Source organism: Aquarana catesbeiana, linkage group LG12, assembly GCF_042186555.1.
Source record: "Aquarana catesbeiana isolate 2022-GZ linkage group LG12, ASM4218655v1, whole genome shotgun sequence".
Classification (NCBI taxonomy): Eukaryota; Metazoa; Chordata; class Amphibia; order Anura; family Ranidae; genus Aquarana; species Aquarana catesbeiana.
Window position 1 is genome coordinate 3,046,591 of NC_133335.1, and position 21,224 is coordinate 3,067,814.

The window sequence follows — 21,224 nt, forward strand, 5'->3', positions numbered from 1 at the left end:
GACGTCACGTAGATTTGGGGATGTCACGTAGATTGGTGACATGACATAGATTAGGGACGTCATGTAGATTGGGGATGTCTTGTAGATTGGGGACGTCCCACAGATTGGGGATATCACATACAGTAGATATTGAGAAAAGAGTATTTGCAGTATGAAGGGGACAGGATGGTGACATGGAAAGTAGGAAATCTTTTTTTTTTTTTTTTTTAGCTGTCACCCAGCAGCCACTGAGGTTTTGAGGAAGGACTGAGGTCCATGTTGGGAAAGTGCTACCCTGGAAACCCTGGGATTATTTGTATTAGCTGGATTATTAGCGCAGTGCAGTCCTGTGCGGAGTTCTCCTTTTTAGGATGTTTGTATTAGTTGTACTGTTTCTGGTTGTGTGCGGAGTTCTCCTTTGTAGTGTGTCTTGTGTCCGGAGTTCTCCTTTGTAGTGTGTCTTGTGTGCGGAGTTCTCCTTTGTAGTGTGCCAGGCCCATTAGTGTCATGACAGATAAGAGGGAGGATTAATGAAGTCCTCACTCTTCCTCTTGGTCTTTGAAGCGCCTCGTCTTTTTTGTGGCGGTCTTTGAATGGCGTTGGTGGCAGGGTTCAGGGGGTGACAATGGCCTTGCTGTGTGCGCTCTCTTTGATGCCCGCCCTCTCTGTGTTGTGTTTATTGTCAGCGGGGAATTAGCGCTGTGTCTGGCGTCCTCGGCTGATGTCACATTTGGTACAATTTGCATTCTTCACAATGACAATATTGTGGGACGCAAGAAGACCTGACATGTGGAATGGCTGGGCAGACGCTGATCTGAGTCGGGGAGAATGTCCGCCTTGTTAGAGGAGGCATCATTTATGTAGGATCAGCTTTGAAGTGACCCGCATGGAGCCAATACTGACCCGTCAGTTCATCGGGGCCCCCCCATGCCTCGTGCCTCACTGAGTTTACTTCTTTCCAGCCCTGGTTATTATTATAGGAATCTTCAGAGAAATGAAAGTGGACCTGTCAGTAACCAAACAATACTGAATGAATAAATCCCAGGCCGGTCACATCATACAGCAGTATTGTCATTTCTCAGAAAAGGTCCACCTTTTATCAATAATAAGCCATCCTTGGGCTCCAGTCAGTGACTTTGCCTAGGCTGAGATGATGTCAGTCTGCTGTAGGCAGGAGAAAGCATTTTTTTATTATCCCTTCTCCAAGTGATCAGACTGTACATTGCACCTTTGTAGCAAGACACAATGTGAGAGGCCGCAGCAGGGGCTGATCTGTGGCAGACATTTTGTTAATACAGCTAGGAACTTCTGAGCCGGCATCTTGGCCCAGGAAGTAGATGGTGACCCTGGATGTTGCCTGAACAGAGATAGTGCTGTTCTTCTGTAGAGAAATATGAGCAGGGGGCTGAGAACTGCCTCTTCTCTGAGCACGGAGCAGCGGGCTGAGGGCTGCCTAATCTCTGAGCAGGGGGCCGAGGACTGCCTCTTCTTCTCTGAGCAGGGGGCCGAGGACTGCCTCTTCTTCTCTGAGCAGGGGGCCGAGGACTGCCTCCTCTTCTCTGAGCAGGGGGCCAAGGACTGCCTCCTCTTCTCTGAGCAGGGGGCCAAGGACTGCCTCTTCTTCTCTGGACAGGGGGCCGAGGACTGCCTCTTCTTTGGGCAGGGGGCCGAGGACTGCCTCTTCTTCTCTGGGCAGTGGGCCGAGGACTGCCTCTTCTCTGAGCAGGGGGCCTAGGACTGCCTCTTCTCTGAGCACGGAGTCGTGGACTGCCTCTTCTCTGAGCAGGGGGCCGAGGACTGCCTCTTCTCTGAGCAGGGGGCCGAGGACTGCCTCTTCTCTGAGCAGGGGGCCGAGGACTGCCTCTTCTCTGAGCAGGGGGCCGAGGACTGCCTCTTCTCTGAGCAGGGGGCCGAGGACTGCCTCTTCTCTGAGCATGGAGTCGTGGACTGCCTCTTCTCTGAGCAGGGGGCTGAGGACTGCCTCTTCTGTTAGCAGGAGCAGGGGGCTGAGGACTGCCTCTTCTGTCAGCAGGAGCAGGGGGCTGAGGACTGCCTCTTCTCTGAGCAGAGGGCTGAGGACTGCCTCTTCTCTGAGCAGGGGCCGAGGACTGCCTCTTCTTCTCTAAACAGGGGGTCGAGGACTGCCTCTTCTTCTCTGAGCAGGGGGCCGAGGACTGCCTCTTCTTCTCTGAGCAGGGGGCCGAGGACTGCCTCTTCTTCTCTGAGCAGGGGGCCGAGGAATACCCCTTCTTCTCTGAGCAGGGGGCCGAGGACTGCCTCTTCTTCTCTGAGCAGGGGGCCGAGGACTGCCTCTTGTTCTCTGAGCAGGGGGCCGAGGACTACCTCTTCTCTGAGCAGGGGGCCGAGGACTGCCTCTTCTCTGAGCAGGGGGCTGAGGGCTGCCTCTTCTCTGAGCAGGGGGCCGAGGACTGCCTCTTCTCTGAGCAGGGGGCCGAGGACTGCCTCTTCTCTGAGCAGGGGGCCAAGGGCTGCCTCTTCTCTGAGCAGAGGCCCGAGGACTGCCTTTTCTCTGAGCTGGGGGGCCGAGGACTGCCTATTCTTTTAGCAGTGGGCCGAGGGCTGCCTCTTCTCTGAGCAGGGGGCCGAGGGCTGTATTTTAGATATTCACTCCATCTCCTGAGGAAGAATCCTTGGAAAATGCGTTTGGTTATCCACGGGATGAAGGTCTTGTGCTATACAAGATCTTTTGGTATCCATGATGTTTGGTGGAATATAGAATTTGGAAATGTATCCTTTCTTGTATGACGCCCCAGGGGCCTTACAGTTAGGGAATTCCGCGAGTGTCATGTGCAGCTCCTCCAAAGTGAGCGGAGCATCCAGGGACCTCCTCTGGTCACCAGTGAGCTGCAGGAAGTAAATGCCTTGCAAATATCTTTAGATCTTCTTGGGTGTACTCACCGATAGGAAGATACAGGTTTTCATAGAAACCCGCTAGTTCCTGCAAATATTGATCCGGGGAGTGCACCAGTTTGCCCCCTGGTGTTCTAATAGCTCCAATAGCAGGGGAGTGCTGCTGGGAATTGGCAATCCTGGCCAGAAGGCTCCCCGAGCACTCACCCTCCTCAAAGAATGCCAGTTTGGAAAAGAACCTCTTTTTTTCCGCCGTGGAGTACCGCAGCCGCTCATAAGCTGATTGAGTTGACTGCCAGGCCTCCCTGGCCGAGTTGGTAGGGTCCTATACATACCGTTCCTACAATACATGCACCTGCTTCTCCAGCTCCTTCCTCATCCCAGATGAATTTCGCCTAACTTTGACAATTTCAGTCATAAGGAGTCCCCTCAGATAGGCCTTCATGGCTTCCCATTGCACTAAGGGGGAGTCAGCAGAATCCTGACTAGCAAAAAACTCTTGCAGGCCCCGCTCCATCCCCTCATGAGATTAAAATAGCTTCAGCCAAAATGCATTAAATTTCCAGGGTGCCCTAGGCAGCCTGGACAGTGGGGACACAATTAAACTAATCACCAGATGTGAGTGGTCCGACACACTGCGGGGAGCATGGCCGAGTTATCTATCACTAGGTCAATTCTGGATAGCCTTCCATGTGTTTTGGAGAAACAGGAAAACTGTTTGTCCAAGAGGTTCTTATGTCTCCAAATATCCACCCAACCCACCTCATTGAGCAGTCTTAGCAATGGAGAACCCCTCAATGAGACAGAAGCCCCCAAGCCTGGGTGCCTGTCCATGGAGGGACTCAGCCAGCAGTTGAAGTCCCCTACCATTAGCAATGGCAAATCCGGTCTCCCCTCAAAATATGATAGCAGAGTACGGAGCACCGCCACCGTAAACGGAGGAGGAATGCAAGGATACATTGCAATGAACCAATACAACAGTGCAAAAAGATATAGCCCCCCTCCTGATCTATACATACATCAAATTCCAGGAAGTCTATAGAGATGTGCACTACCACACTCACCCCCCTGAAGAATGAGGTGTGTGTGTGGAGTGGTACGCCTTACCCACCCAAGAATTTTTAAGACAAATCTGGGTTTCTGCAGTTAAGTGAGTCTCCTGGAAACATAATGCCCGGGTGGAACTTTTTCAAACAAGTAGAAATCCTCATGCGTTTAAGCAGGGAGCCTAACCCCCTAACGTCCCAAGATGTTACTGGTATTTCAGCCATTGGGGACAATTAGAGATGGACACAATTAGGAACACAGATTTTATCCATAAATCTCCTCTCGAGACATAGATATACAGATCTGAATAGTTCTAAAGAGCCCCTAGTGGACAGACTGGATGAGAACAGTTCATTCCCCGGCAAAGGGCTGCTAGCATAGACCATATGTACCACAGCACTGGTGTGCCAAGTCTTGCGTAGTGGCAGTTCCAGGGTTGAGTAGCCTCCATAAAGAACCTGTGGTGAAGGAAGGGGAAATAAAAAAAAAACAAAAACCCAGGCCGTCAACAGGACAGGCCACTTTAATATAAACTTGAACAAAAACACATATAGTGATTTTTCTCTTCTTCTCGCGTAGATAAGGCGCATTTTTTCTTATCAACTTCACAAGATAGCTCAAAGTTCACGTAGTAATATTATGTCTCCCAGCAGAACAAAACATACGTTTTTCCCTTTCCAGAAATTGTTATATAAAAGAAGAAAGCCAGTGAAGTGAAAAAAAGGAAAAAAAACTGAAAATTTGAACAAAAGGTTTACTTTCCATACAGAGCTTGTAGACATCTCTGCGTAAACAGGGACCAGGTGCCTGAGCATGCAGGAGTGTAACACATTTCAGTCTCCTTCTTCGTCCTCTCTGCGGTGGCGTAGGGCCTGCTCATTGCGATCAAGTCATGAGGCCGCCTCTTCAAAGAAGTGCGCCTGCCGGTTAGCAGTGGCTCTCAGCTTAGCGGGGTACAGCATGGCATAGGGTAATTGCAGAGACCGCAGACACCTCTTTACATCTGAGAACTTGGCCCGGTGTCTCTGCACTTCAGCGGAGAAGTTTGGATAAAAGGACACTCTGACGCCATTTACCTGGACATTGGCCTGCTCCCGGACATTTCTCAGCACTGCTTCCCTGTCCCTGCCCCTATAGTGTAGGAGATGGTCTAGGATGGGTCTCGGGGGGGGTTGCCTGATTGCGGTGGGTAACCTGGTGTACGATGAGCCCTCTCGACAGTGAAAAGGCATCCTTTCAGAATATTTCAACCAGCCACCCTTCAACAAAGGAGGTTGGGTCTCTACCCTCACTTTTCTCCGGCAGCCCCACTATGCATATGTTGTTGCGCCTCAGACGATTTTCCATGTCATCAGCTCTGTTGCTGGTGTCTTTGGCCAACTGATGGGTGACATGAGCTACTGGCTGCAGTTTATCTTCAATGTCGCTTACCCTGCTCTCCACTGCAGTCGTGCATTCCCGGATCTTTTGAAGATCCTGCCTCAGCAAGAATACATCTTCTCTTAGGCCCCCAAACTGTTACTTAAGTGTATTCACTGAAGCTGTGCACACATGCACTGCTCTGAGTGTTTCAGCCAGAGTCGGTTGCTCGGGTTCATCAGTATCAGGATCTGTGCGCAGAGATGGGAGCAGCTCTGCAGGATACTCGGGCTCTCCATGCCACGCTGCGTCTCCCACAGACTGCCCCAGTGTGTCTTGTGCTGACATGTGTGATGACTCAGCGCCCCCCTGCGCGCGCGATCGGGTCCTGGTGTCCCTCCAGCTTTTGGGTATAATTCAGCAAATCCCTCGGGTACGCCTTACCCTGGCTCTTCTGCGTCTTTTTGTTACCTCCCTCTTTAGCTTTTTCAGCACCCCTCAGCGTGTGCGGTGCCAGGGCCACGGCAGTGTCATCTTGGATTTTGGGGCCTGAGAAATCCTCCTTTTTTTTCGCCATTCCACGTGTGCAGAGGGCCGGCGGGTGGACCGGAAGGTTTACCAGGTCGGTAGTCGGCTGGAAAGCCGTTTGTCACCGCTGGATCACTGCTGGGAGAGGATCAATTGGCTGTGCTGGAGTGGAGCTGGGAGACACGCTTCCTCTCACATGCCGGTTCTGGCCACGCCCATATCATCTGACTCAGAGATCCAATTTTTAATTTAACCTCTTCCCGTCCGTGCTATAGCCGAATGACAGCTACAGTGCAGACCTGCTTTGCCGGGAGGGTGTCAATAGATGTCCTCCCGTGCTCGAGCCCCTGCAGGGCGCGCACGGCACGCTCTGTGATCAGCGAGTCTATGAGATCCCGACCCCTTACCACGTGATCAGCTGTCAGCCAATGATAGCTGATCATGTGATGTAAACAGAGCCGGTAATCGGCTATTTATTCTCCTCACGCTGATAGCGTGAGGAGAAAAAAAAAATGCTGATCACCGGTGGCTGTCAGAGGGACATTGGTCCCGATCACAGAGGGCAACCGTGGAGTCATCTGTGCCCACCATTGCCACCTACCAATGCACAACAGTGCCACCCATCGGTGCCCACAGTACCACCTATCAATCTCACCAATCAGTGCCTCATCACCAATGCTGCCTATCAGTGCCACCTATTAGTACCCATCAGTGCCACCCATCAGGACCACCTCATTAGTGCCGCCTTATCAGTGCCCATCAGTGTAGCCTATCAGTGCCCATCAGTCATGCCTATCAGTGCAGCCTCATCAGCGCATATCAACGAAGGAGAAAAATTACCTGTTGGCAAAATTTTATAACAAACTATGAAACTTTTTTTTTTTTTTAATTTTCCGTCTTTTTTTTTTGTTTGTTTAGCAAAAAAAAAAAAAAAACCTCAGTGGTGATTAAATACCACCAAAAGAAAGCTCTATTTGTGTGAAAAAAATGATAAAAATGTCCTATGAATACAGTGTTGTATGACCGCGTAATTGTCATTCAAAGTGTGAGAGCGCTGAAAGCTGACAATTGTCCTGGGCAGGAGGGGGGTTTAAGTGCCGGTGGTAAAAGAAAAAATAAATTAAAGACTGTTTTGCAGATTATTAAACAGAACTGTAATATATTATATGCTGGCCATACAAAAACAACGTCTTAAAAAAAACTTGTCATTTTTAGAACATTCGTTTGATTTTCTAATCGTTAGTGCGCTCAAATCGACGTTCTTTTTGACCGCAGTGATGGGAAAATTGGAAGGAGCAGAATAGAAAACTTCTTGGTGGAAGGAATTATCAGACAATGTATGCGATTTTCGTTCAGAAATTACATTCATTTTAAAACTGAATGTTAAAAGCAAGAAAACGCTTATTATATATATATATAATATTTTTTATCTTATATATATATATCTTATAATCTTATTTATCTTATATTAAATTAGTACTAAAAGCTGAGACTTTCTTTTTATTTTTTCATGGATATGATCATTTTATGCATTTTATCATTATATATATAATGCACAACACTGGTAAACTTTTACTTTACATGTAATAGTAATTCCTTCTATTACCTCCAGTCTATCAGCCTCCACCCTCTCTGGGTTCAGATGCTGATCTTCCCTGCACAGAGACTTTAAAGTCATTTTTTTTTTAAAACACAAACATGTTATACTTACCGGCTCTGTGTAATGGTTTTGCACAGAGCCGCCCCCGATCCTCCTCTTCTGAGGTCCCCCGCCCACACTTCTGGCTCCTCCTGCCTTCAGAGTGCCCCAATAGCAAGCTGCAAAGTATAGTATAGAGCGCCCCCTATAGCAAGGTAAAAAAAAAACTTCTGCCTTTAGCACACCTCCCAACATTTTGAGATGGGAATGAGGGACACTTACTAACAAATGTATGTAGGCAAAGGACACGCCCCCTGTCACACCCCCTTAAAGGAGAATTAACCCAAAAAAAGGTTAATTATATCCACAGGGGCTTTTTTTTTACCACGACTATTCCTTTATATTGGCTTTTAAAATGTACAAATGCAGCCATTTAGAAATCAGATGAAAGGACCGGCACTGGGAAACACTTTTTGTAAGATAAAAAGTGTATTTTATACACAACTATATAGATCAGACCAAAATGAGGGGGAAAGAGGGACAGAGGGACATTGCTCCAAATCAGGGACAGTCCCTCGAAATCAGGGACAGTTGGGAGCTATGCTTTAGAATCACTCACTTCATGCCCAGGACTACATGTCCCATGAGGCATTGCTCCTCACACATTCACATTCAGAAGTTCTCAATGACTTATTGACATGTATGGACGGTGTACTGAGCTGTATTTATGCTGCACTGTATTTCCTGAGATGTAAACAATGAATGCATTCTATATGCAGGCCAACGAATCGGTTGGCCGATTAATCGATTATGAAAAAAGTTGACAACTATTTTTATAATCGATTTAATTGTTTTTTCGGGCCCAATTCGGCATGTCTAGTGATTCCCATGTACACACCTGAATCCAGTGTTCCTGCATGCCGTCCTTATATCTGAGCCGTGTTGTCACCCTCCCCCATTGAGCACTATTTGTAGGGTACAACATTCGGCATGTTTAGTGATTCCAGTGTACACACCTGAATCCAGTGTTCCTGCATGCCGTCTTTATATCTGAGCCGTGTTGTCACCCTCCCCCATAGAGCACTGTTGTAGAGTACGTCATTCGGCATGCCTAGTGGTTCCTGCTTACACTTCTCATTCCATCATCCCTGCATGCCGTCAACATATCTGAGCAGTGTTGTCACCCTCCCCAATAGAGCACCATTTGTAGGGTACAACATTCAGCATGTCTAGTGATTCCCTTGTACACACCTGAATCCAGTGTTCCTGAATGCTGTCCTTATATCTGAGCCGTGTTGTCACCCTCCCTCATAGAGCACGGCATGTCTAGTGATTCCTGTGTACACACCTGAATCCAGTGTTCCTGAATGCCGTCCATATATCTGAGCCGTGTTGTCACCCTCCCTCATAGAGCACGGCATGTCTAGTGATTACCATGTACACACCTGAATCCAGTGTTCCTGAATGCCGTCCATATATCTGAGCTGTGTTGTCACCCTCCCCCATAGAGCACCATTTGTAGGGTACAACATTCGGCATGTCTAGTGATTCCCATGTACACACCTGAATCCAGTGTTCCTGAATGCCGTCCTTATATCTGAGCCATGTTGTCACCCTCCCCCATTAAACACCATTTGTAGGGCACAACATTCGGCATGTCTAGTGATTCCAGTGTACACACCTGAATCCAGTGTTCCTGAATGCCGTCCTTATATCTGAGCCGTGTTGTCACCCTCCCCCATAGAGCACGGCATGTCTAGTGATTCCAGTGTACACACCTGAATCCAGTGTTCCTGCATGCCGTCCATATATCTGAGCAGTGTTGTCACCCTCCCCCATAGAGCACGGCATGTCAAGGGATTCCTATGTGCATCCTGTATCCACCATCCCTGGATGCCATCCACATGGGGTATGTCCGTACAATGGTGGTGGCCCGGCCTAGCCTGGGAAATGATGGAGGCGTTCATACCACCAGAGAGCGAAGACCCTCCTGGACAGACTTTCATGGAATATTCCGGCAGAGTTCAGGCACAGTTCAGCTGTATGGATCCATATGTTGGCAGAGCCCTCCTCCATACATCTGGTTTATGATTGCCTCCATGCGGCTCTCATCACAGGCCTAATGCCGTTCCCTGTGATCGGTGTCCCTCCCCCAATTCTCCGGGAAGAGGACATTGGCAGCCAATCGTGTCTTTTTCCTTTTTTTTTTTTTTTTTTGTTCCCCATTTTACAATATTTTATTTTATTTGATTTTCCTCCTGCGGTCGCCGAAAACGTTTCACAACGACAATCTTGAAAGGAAAAATGTTGAGACGTTTTAAATGTTTACAGAGGGTGGTGGGGGGAGGGGGGGGTATTGTGGATTACTTAGTGGGAAGACGAGACATCAAAGGACATCTGGAGGGAGGACGGCATGGCAGCGGCTGGAGAGAATATTGCAGTTTAGGGGCGCGGAGAATATTTGGAGGCAATGTCATCCATTCACGTGTTGTGTCTTCAGAGAAGTCACTTTGTGTAAACAGATTGTTTCGTTTTTCCTGATGGAGGTGACGTTATGTCAGTGCTGGCCCAGCTGTCTGTTCAAGGAATGTAAAGAGATTGCTCAAATTCACCCTTAAACCTTCCTTACCTAGACCACTGAAGGCTTTATTATTATAGGTATTTATAAACTGCAGTCACTTTACATTCACAACAGTCCCTAGGAGCTTACAATCTAAGGTCCCTATCTCACACATACTAGAGCCAATATAGACAGGACTCACTTGACCCACCAGCATGTCCTTGAAGTGAAGGAGCAAATCGACGTTCCCAATGCAGGCACAGGTAGGACATGCAAACTCCATACAGATAGTGGCCTGATCAGGACTGGAACCAGGGACCCCAGTGCTGCAAGGCAGATGTGCCAACCACTGAGCCACTGTGCTATTTTTTCTTTTACCCATTAGGGATGAGCTCAGGCATGGGAAGCCTTGCAAAAAGAGTGGAGCCAGCTCCATAAAGATATGGTTTTACCAGTTTGGTGTGGAGGAACTCGAGTTTCCTGCACAGAGCCCTGAGCTCATCCGTACTGAACACCTTTGGGTTGAACTGGAATGCTGATTGTGAGCCAGGTCTTTTTGTTTTGGTGCCCAACAAGGGGCTTGATGTGTGAACCATATAAATGGTCATTTGGGGGTGGGCACCAAAAAAAAGACCTGGCTTACAATTGGCATTCCAGTTCTTTCCAAAGATGTCCAGTAGGGATGAGATCAGGGCTTTGTGCAGGACACTAGAGTTCCTCCACACCAAACTGGTCTTCCATGTCTTTATGGAGCTGGCTTTGTACACGAGGGCACAGTCATGCTCGAACAGATAAGAGTCTTCACCAAACTGTTACCACAAGGTTGGAAGAGCACAATTTTCTACAATGTCTTTGTATGATGGAGTATTACCAGGACCCTTGACATATAGACTCAATAATCTGGAGTAGTGTTCACATGAGTTGGGCCATATACCGTATTGGTTTGGCTTATATTGGATGAGAAGACCTGGTTCACAATCATTGTTCCTAGTAAATTCCAAAGGTGTTCAGTAGGGTTGAGGTCAGGGCTGTATTGGTTTGGCTTATATTGGATGAGAAGACCTGGTTCACAAACATTGCTCCTAGTTAATTCCAAAGGTGTTCAGTAGGGTTGAGGTCAGGGCTCTGTGCAGGACACTCCATCCACACTAAACTGGTCAAACCATGTATTTATGGAGATGGCACAAAGTGGTCAACCCATGTCTTTATGGAGCTGGTACAAACTGGTCAAACCATGTCTTTTTATGGAGCTGTTCAGTAGGGTTGAGATTAGGCTTCTGTGAAGACCACACCAGTTCCTCTATTCAAAACTGGCCATCCTTGTCTTTATGTAGCTGGCTTTGTACACAGTGGGGGCACAGTCATGGTGGAACAGAAAAGGGTCTTCACCAAACTGTTACCACAAGGTTGAAAGAGCACAATTGTCTACAATGTCTTTGTATGATGTAGTATTACCAGGAACCTTCAGTGGAGACATCTGAACGCTATAATCTGGACGTGTGTCCACATAAGTGGGACCATATAGTGAGTCGGTTTGGAGTGGAACGACCCTATTACCATTATTGGTAGAGTTCTTTAACCACTTGCCGACCGCCGCACGACTATATACGTCAGCAGAATGGCACGGGCAGGCAAAAGGACGTGTATGTACGTCCTTGCCTGCCCGCGGGTGGGGGGTCCGATCGGACCCCCCCCCGGTGCCTGCGGCGGTCGGCAAATCTTCCCCGGCGATCAGAGGTGAGGGGGAGGCCATCCATTCGTGGCCCCCCCCTCGCGATCGCTCTCAGCCAATGGGATCATTTCCCTGCCTCTGTATTGTACACAGAGGCAGAGGAAATTATGTCATCTCTCCTCGGCTCGGTATTTTCCGTTCCGGGCCGAGGAGAGAAGACTGCAATGTGAGTGCACCAACACACTACACACAGTAGAACATGCCAGGCACACAAAACACCCCGATCCCCCCCCCCGATCGCCCCCCGATCCCCCCCCAATCACCCCCCCCCCTGTCACAAACTGACACCAAGCAGGTTTTTTTTTTTTTTTTTTCTGATTACTGTATTGGTGTCAGTTTGTGACAGTTACAGTGTCAGGGCAGTGAGTGTTAGGCCCCCTGTAGGTCTAGGGTACCCCCCTAACCCCCCCTAATAAAGTTTTAACCCCTTGATCACCCCCTGTCACCAGTGTCGCTAAGCGATCATTTTTCTGATCGCTGTATTAGTGTCGCTGGTGACGCTAGTTAGGGACGTAAATATTTAGGTTCGCCGTCAGCGTTTTATAGCGACAGGGACCCCCATATACTACCTAATAAATGTTTTAACCCCTTGATTGCCCCCTAGTTAACCCTTTCACCACTGATCACCGTATAAGTGTTACGGGTGACGCTGGTTAGTTTGTTTATTTTTTATAGTGTCAGGGCACCCGCCGTTTATTACCGAATAAAGATTTAGCCCCCTGATCACCCGACGGTGATATGCGTCGCCCCAGGCAGCGTCAGATTAGCGCCAGTACCGCTAACACCCACGCACGCAGCATACGCCTCCCTTAGTGGTATAGTATCTGATCGGATCAATATCTGATCCGATCAGATCTATACTAGCGTCCCCAGCAGTTTAGGGTTCCCAAAAACACAGTGTTAGCGGGATCAGCCCAGATACCTGCTAGCACCTGCATTTTGCCCCTCCGCCCAGCTCGGCCCAGCCCACCCAAGTGCAGTATCGATCGATCACTGTCACTTACAAAACACTAAACGCATAACTGCAGCGTTCGCAGAGTCAGGCCTGATCCCTGCGATCGCTAACAGTTTTTTTTGGTAGCATTTTGGTGAAATGGCAAGCACCAGCCCCAGGCAGCGTCAGGTTAGTGCCAGTACCGCTAACACCCACGCACCGTACACCTCCCTTAGTGGTATAGTATCTGAACGGATCAATATCTGATCCGATCAGATCTATACTAGCGTCCCCAGCAGTTTAGGGTTCCCAAAAACGCAGTGTTAGCGGGATCAACCCAGATACCTGCTAGCACCTGTGTTTTGCCCCTCCGCCCGGCCCAGCCCAGCCCACCCAAGTGCAGTATTGATCGATCACTGTCACTTACAAAACACTAAACGCATAACTGCAGCGTTCGCAGAGTCAGGCCTGATCCCTGCGATCGCTAACAGTTTTTTTTGGTAGCGTTTTGGTGAACTGGCAAGCACCAGCCCCAGGCAGCGTCAGGTTAGTGCCAGTAGCGCTAACACCCACGCACGCACCGTACACCTCCCTTAGTGGTATAGTATCTGAACTGATCAATATCTGATCCGATCAGATCTATACTGGCGTCCCCAGCAGTTTAGGGTTCCCAAAAACGCAGTGTCAGCGGGATCAGCCCAGATACCTGCTAGCACCTGCGTTTTGCCCCTCCGCCCGGCCCAGCCCAGCCCACCCAAGTGCAGTATCGATCGATCACTGTCACTTACAAAACACTAAATGCATAACTGCAGCGTTCGCAGAGTCAGGCCTGATCCCTGCGATCGCTAACAGTTTTTTTGGTAGCGTTTTGGTGAACTGGCAAGCGCCAGCGGCCTAGTACACCCCGGTCGTAGTCAAACCCGCACTACAGTAACACTTGGTGACGTGGCGAGTCCCATAAGTGCAGTTCAAGCTGGTGAGGTGGCAAGCACAAATAGTGTCCCGCTGCCACCAAGAAGACAAACACAGGCCCGTCGTGCCCATAGTGCCCTTCCTGCTGCATTCGCCAATCCTAATTGGGAACCCACCGCTTCTGCAGCGCCCGTACTTCCCCCATTCACATCCCCAACCAAATGCAGTCGGCTGCATGAGAGGCATTTTTATGTCCTCCCGAGTACCCCTACCCAACGAACCCCCCCAAAAAAGATGTTGTGTCTGCAGCAAGCGCGGATATAAGCGTGACACCCACTATTATTGTCCCTCCTGTCCTGACAATCCTGGTCTTTGCATTGGTGAATGTTTTGAACGCTACCATTCACTAGTTGAGTATTAGCGTAGGGTACAGCATTGCACAGACTAGGACACACTTTCACAGGGTCTCCCAAGATGCCATCGCATTTTGAGAGACCCGAACCTGGAACCGGTTACAGTTATAAAAGTTACAGTTACAAAAAAAGTGTAAAAAAAAAAAAAAAAAAAAAAAAAAAACAAAAATATAAAATAAAAAATAATAGTTGTAGTTTTATTGTTCTCTCTCTATTCTCTCTCTCTCTCTCTATTCTCTCTATTGTTCTGCTCTTTTTTACTGTATTCTATTCTGCAATGTTTTATTGTTATTATGTTTTATCATGTTTGCTTTTCAGGTCTGCAATTTTTTATACTTTACCGTTTACTGTGCTTTATTGTTAACCATATTTTTGTCTTCAGGTACAGCATTCACGACTTTGAGTGGTTATACCAGAATGATGCCTGCAGGTTTAGGTATCATCTTGGTATCATTCTTTTCAGCCAGCGGTCGGCTTTCATGTAAAAGCAATCCTAGCGGCTAATTAGCCTCTAGACTGCTTTTACAAGCAGTGGGAGAGAATGCCCCCCCACCGTCTTCCGTGTTTTTCTCTGGCTCTCCTGTCTCAACAGGGAACCTGAGAATGCAGCCGGTGATTCAACCAGCTGACCATAGAGCTGATCAGAGACCAGAGTGGCTCCAAACATCTCTATGGCCTAAGAAACCGGAAGCTACGAGCATTTTATGACTTAGATTTCGCCGGATGTAAATAGCGCCATTGGGAAATTGGGAAAGCATTTTATCATACCGATCTTGGTGTGGTCAGATGCTTTGAGGGCAGAGGAGAAATCTAGGGTCTAATAGACCCCAATTTTTTCAAAAAAGAGTACCTGTCACTACCTATTGCTATCATAGGGGATATTTACATTCCCTGAGATAACAATAAAAATGATTAAAAAAAAAAAAAAATGAAAGGAACAGTTTTAAAATAAGATAAAAAAGCAAAAAAATAATAAAGAAAAAAAAAAAAAAAAAAAAAAGCACCCCTGTCCCCCCTGCTCTCGCGCTAAGGCGAACGCAAGCGTCGGTCTGGCGTCAAATGTAAACAGCAATTGCACCATGTATGTGAGGTATCACCGCGACGGTCAGATCGAGGGCAGTAATTTTAGCAGTAGACCTCCTCTGTAAATCTAAAGTGGTAACCTGTAAAGGCTTTTAAAGGCTTTTAAAAATGTATTTATTTTGTTGTCACTGCACGTTTGTGCGCAATTGTAAAGCATGTCATGTTTGGTATCCATGTACTCGGCCTAAGATCATCTTTTTTATTTCATCAAACATTTGGGCAATATAGTGTGTTTTAGTGCATTAAAATGTAAAAAAGTGTGTTTTTTCCCCAAAAAATGCGTTTGAAAAATCGCTGCGCAAATACTGTGTGAAAAAAAAAAATAAAACACCCACCATTTTAATCTGTAGGGCATTTGCTTTAAAAAAATATATAATGTGTGGGGGTTCAAAGTAATTTTCTTGCAAAAAAAAATAATTTTTTCATGTAATCAAAAAGTGTCAGAAAGGGCTTTGTCTTCAAGTGGTTAGAAGAGTGGGTGATGTGTGACATAAGCTTCTAAATGTTGTGCATAAAATGCCAGGACAGTTCAAAACCCCCCCAAATGACACCATTTTGGAAAGTAGACACCCCAAGCTATTTGCTGAGAGGCATGTCGAGTCCATGGAATATTTTATATTGTGACACAAGTTGCGGGAAAGAGACAAATTTTTTTTTTTTTTTTTTTTTTTTGCACAAAGTTGTCACTAAATTATATATTGCTCAAACATGCCATGGGAATATGTGAAATTACACCCCAAAATACATTCTGTTGCTTCTCCTGAGTACGGGGATACCACATGTGTGAGACTTTTTGGGAGCCTAGCCACGTATGGGACCCCGAAAACCAAACACCGCCTTCAGGCTTTCTAAGGGCGTAAATTTTTGATTTCACTCTTCACTGCCTATCACAGTCTCGGAGGCCATGGAATGCCCAGGTGGCACAAACCCCCCCCCAAATGACCCCATTTTGGAAAGTAGACACCCCAAGCTATTTGCTGAGAGGTATAGTGAGTATTTTGCAGACCTCACTTTTTGTCACAAAGTTTTGAAAATTAAAAAAAGAAAAAAAAAATTTTTTTTTTTGTCTTTCTTCATTTTCAAAAACAAATGAGAGCTGCAAAATACTCACCATGCCTCTCAGCAAATAGCTTGGGGTGTCTACTTTCCAAAATGGGGTCATTTGGGGGGGGTTTGTGCCACCTGGGCATTCCATGGCCTCCGAAACTGTGATAGGCAGTGAAGAGTGAAATCAAAAATGTACACCCTTAGAAATCCTGAAGGCGGTGATTGGTTTTCGGGGTCCCGTACGCGGCTAGGCTCCTAAAAAGTCCCACACATGTGGTATCCCCGTACTCAAGAGAAGCAGCAGAATGTATTTTGGGGTGCAATTCCACATATGCCCATGACCTGTGTGAGCAATATATCATTTAGTGACAACTTTGTGCAAAAAATAAAAAAATAAAAAAATTAATTGTCACTTTCCCGCAACTTGTGTCAAAATATAAAATATTCCATGGACTCAACATGCCTCTCAGCAAATAGCTTGGGGTGTCTACTTTCCAAAATGGGGTCATTTGGGGGGGGTTTGTGCCATCTGGGCATTTTATGGCCTTCAAAACTGTGATAGGTAGTGAGGAGTAAAATCAAAAATGTACGCCCTTAGAAATCCTGAAGGCAGTGATTGGTTTTCGGGGCCCCGTATGCGGCTAGGCTCCCAAAAAGTCCCACACATGTGGTATCCCCATACTCAGGAGAAGCAGCTAAATGTATTTTGGGGTGCAATTCCACATATGCCCATGGCCTGTGTGAGCAATATATCATTTAGTGACAACTTTTTGTAATTTTTTTTTTTTTTTTTTTTTTTTCATTATTCAATCACTTGGGACAAAAAAAAATGAATATTCAATGGGCTCAACATGCCTCTCAGCAATTTCCTTGGGGTGTCTACTTTCCAAAATGGGGTCATTTGTGGGGGTTTTGTACTGCCCTGTCATTTTAGCACCTCAAGAAATGACATAGGCAGTCATAAATTAAAGACTGTGTAAATTCCAGAAAATGTACCCTAGTTTGTAGGTGCTATAACTTTTGCGCAAACCAATAAATATACACTTATTGACATTTTTTTTACCAAAGACATGTGGCCAAATACATTTTGGCCTAAATGTATAACTAAAATTGAGTTAATTGGATTTTTTTTAGAACAAAAAGTAGAAAATATCATTTTTTTTCAAAATTTTCGGTCTTTTTCCGTGTATAGCGCAAAAAATAAAAACGGCAGAGGTGATCAAATACCATCAAAAGAAAGCTCTATTTGTGGGAAGAAAAGGACGCAAATTTCGTTTGGTTACAGCATTGCATGACCGCGCAATTAGCAGTTAAAGCGACGCAGTGCCAAATTGTAAAAAGTGCTCTGGTCAGGAAGGGGGTAAATCCTTCCGGGGCTGAAGTGGTTAATCACAAGCCTCCAAGGACAAAACGTCTATTGGATGAGAAAACCTGGTTCACAATCATTGTTCCAAGTAAACCCCAAAGGTTTTCAGTAGGCTTGAGGTCACAGTTCTGTGTAGGACACTCCAGTTCCTCCACACCAAACTAGTGAAACCATGTCTTTATGGAACTGGTCCAAACTGGTCAAACCATGTCTTTATGGAGCTGTTCAGTAGGGTTGAGAATAGGCTTCTGTGAAGACCACACCAGTTCCTCCATTCCAAACTGGTCATCTATGTCTTTATGGAGCTGACTTTGTACACATGGGGGGCACAGTCATGGTGGAACAGAGAAGGGTCTTTCCCAAACTGTTCCCACAAGCTTGGAAGAGCACAATTGTCTACAATGTCTTTGTATGATGGAGTATTATTAGGACCCTTCACTGGAGACACCTGAACCCTGTCATTGGGAGGGGGTTATACATATCCTGGGCCATATAGTGTATCAGTTTGGAGCGGAATGACCCTTTTATAATGTCTTTGTATGATGGAGGATTACCAGGACCTTTTACTGGAGACATCCGAACTCAATAATCTGGAGTGGTGTCCACATAAATTGGGCCATTATAGTGTATTGGTTTGGAGTGGGAAGACCCTATTACCATTATTGGTAGAGTTCTTTAATCACAAGAATCCAAGGAGAAGACTTATATTGCATGAGAAGGCCTGGCTCACAATCATTGTTCCAATTAACCCCAAAGGTGTTCAGTAGGGTTAAGGTCAGGGCTATGTGCAGAACACTTGAGTTCCTCCACACCAAACTGGTCAAACCATGTCTTTATGGAACTGGCATTGTACACAGAAGACCTGACTTGCTTTTGGTGTTTCAATTCTTCAACCATATCTTTATGAAACTATTTCAAACTGGCCAGACCATGTCTTTATGGAGCTGTTCAGTAGAGTGGAGGTGAAACTTTTGTGAAGACAACACCAGTTCCTCCATTCCAAACTGGTCAACCCATGTCTTTATGGAGCTGGTACAAACTGGTCAAACCATGTCTTTTTATGGAGCTGTTCAGTAGGGTTGAGATTAGGCTTCTGTGAAGACCACACCAGTTCCTCTATTCAAAACTGGCCATCCTTGTCTTTATGTAGCTGGCTTTGTACACGGTGGGGGCACAGTAATTTTGGAACAGAAAAAGGTCTTCATCAAACTGTTACCACAAAGTTGGAAGAGCACAATTGTCTACAATGTCTTTGTATGATGGAGGATTACCAGGGAATTTCCTGGAGACATCTCAATAATATGGAGTGGTGTTCTGTTGGGCCATATAGTGTATCGGTTTGAAGTGAAATGACCCTATTACCATTATTGGTAGAGTTCTTTAATCACAAGCCTCCAAGGATAAGACTTCTATTGGATGAGAAGGCCTGGCTCACAGTCATTGTTCCAATTAACCCCAAAGGTGTTGAAGTCAGGGCTCTGTTCAGGACAATCCAGTTCCTCCACACCAAAATGGGTTCACATACTTTTGACCTTAGAGATTTATTTGTAGCTGTCCCAGCAAAATCATTGTGCAGTAAAACAATTCAAAGTGAATGTAGTGTTACAGGTTGAACATTTTTTTCTTTGTTGTTTTCTAATTGCCTCTGTGATTTCTTAACAGATAGAAAATCCTCGCTATCTTCGGGAAAGGCCTGTGCCTATAACGTCGGTATGTCCTCCAGTTATTTCTGTATGTATTTCTATGTATGATGTACTAATCACCCCCTCCCCATGTCTCCTATATCAGTAATCTTTGTGATGTAGGAGCACTGAACCTTATGGAGATGCGTTATAATGCATTGGGGTGTTTACGGTCCTAGAGTCTGCTCACCAGCAACTGTGGAGGTCTTGCTGGTCCCCCTGAGGAGTTTATTAAAGTTTTGAAAGGATGAGAGCACCAGCTTGTGTAGACTTTTTAAAAGATTTTTATTTTGTGACACCCAAGCATTTTGGGAGCTCAGCAGTCCCCCTTTATCAGGGCTAAAAAAAGCAGATAATGCAGGCACTTGGTTTGCTGAGCCCCCGAAATGCGTTGGCTGTCACAAAATAAAAATCTTTTAAGCAGTCTATAGAGGCTAGTGTGGCACTCCCATCCTTTCAGATCACCTATATTAGTAAGGCCTGGTATGGTATGACCTGTAAATAACATGTTTCGATCAAATTCTGCAGTCAGGTACAATGGAGCTTTATGTACTAAAATTTCTGAACTAGGACCTTGTCATTCTCTTGTGCCGATCTGATTTTGGTTACAGTAAGGCAGCACAGACGGTTCTTTTTTCAGACACTGACACATAATATATCTTTGTGCAGGTGTCTCCAGACTCCCGGCTGAGAAGAAGCACCGATTATCGGGATGAACAGGCTCTCTTCCGACTGCATAAAAAAGAGGTGAGTTCATTAGCCGCCGGTCCCGGCCCGCTCTTTGCCGGTAACGTTGTGGGTTGCGGCTCATATGTATGAGTACAGGCTTTGGCTGCGAGCCTCAACCATCAACGTTCCTTCTTACTATGCATTGGTCTCCTACACACAGCAGCACCCGGATCAGATTAGATGGCAGTCTATGGGGCCACATAGTAGAGGTGTGGTGGGGCACCAGCCACCTCGGGCAGGACTCTGCGGGAACCCTACCAACCTAACCCCAATCCTCAGACCTGGGCGACCATCCTTCATGCACGCTGTGGTAACGTGGATGTTTGGTCCAGCAATGATAGTAGATTGGGGTATCTATATGATACACATTGTGGATTGAGAGTCCCCCTATTACTGCACACAGGCCTGGTTCAGGTACCTGACGGGAGTCACTTTGGGCGGGGGAGCTGGTGGAACCCAGCTTACCTTGGAGAGCACTGAAATCTACTTGTCCAGCTCCCCCGGCCCCTCCTATGTGTAAGTTACCTTGTGTCTATTAGGGGCACAGGGTGACCGAGAACCCCAGTCTGATCTGTACTAGTCATACTCGCAGTACAACCACACTGGAATATTGTGTATGTATGTGTGTATATATATATATATATATATATATATATATATATATATATATATATATATATATATATATATATATACACTATATTATGGTCTCATATACTATTGTAGACTCTTTACTAGATTGTTTGAGGTGTGGCTGTATCCCATTGTTCTACTGTTTGTGTCTGCCTTGGGAGCAACATATTATGGGATGTATATGTATCTATGGATTAGCTGTGGGGGGGGGGATTTCTCCAGCAGCCCCTCTCAAAGACAGTCTACTGATGAGAAGTTTGAATACACCCGTGTCATGCTACTGGTGGAGGCAAAGTCTACCCCGCTGTGTTCCATTATGCAAAGAAGGGGGGGGATTGTCCCCTGAGTGGATATCTCTGTGTGCTTCTGTTCAAATAAAGAGTTCATGTTCCAGTTCAGCAGCCAAAACGAGTCCTGCCTAGTTCTTGGTTTGCAAGCGGCTGTAATATCTGATATCTATATTCAGACTGGAGTAAGCAGCATATGACGGAAGCACTCCAGCGGAGCGTGGGACGTTCTGTTACAACAACCATATTGTAACCACATCCATCGTCCTGTAAAGGACAGAAGTAGAGAATGGCGCGTTGCACCTGTACTGGTATCAGTGCAACGCTGGATACTAAAACCGATGCCTTCAAGTTCCGATTTGTCATGCATCGTATGACAAGTCGCACCCCATTGCCGGCAATGAAACCGTTTAAATTGTTGCC

General features: G+C 46.4%; 1 protein-coding gene across 1 annotated transcript in view; it reads left to right on the top strand.

The window, feature by feature from the left end:
- Positions 1–21,224, top strand: part of LOC141114264 (centrosomal protein of 112 kDa-like) — a gene marked incomplete at its 5' end in the record, with an annotated part of 269,004 nt that overhangs the window by 54,942 nt on the left and 192,838 nt on the right. Inside the window, 2 exon segments of the mRNA XM_073607849.1 lie at positions 19,133–19,180; positions 19,822–19,899. Of these exon segments, the coding sequence (XP_073463950.1) occupies positions 19,133–19,180; positions 19,822–19,899 (126 nt within the window).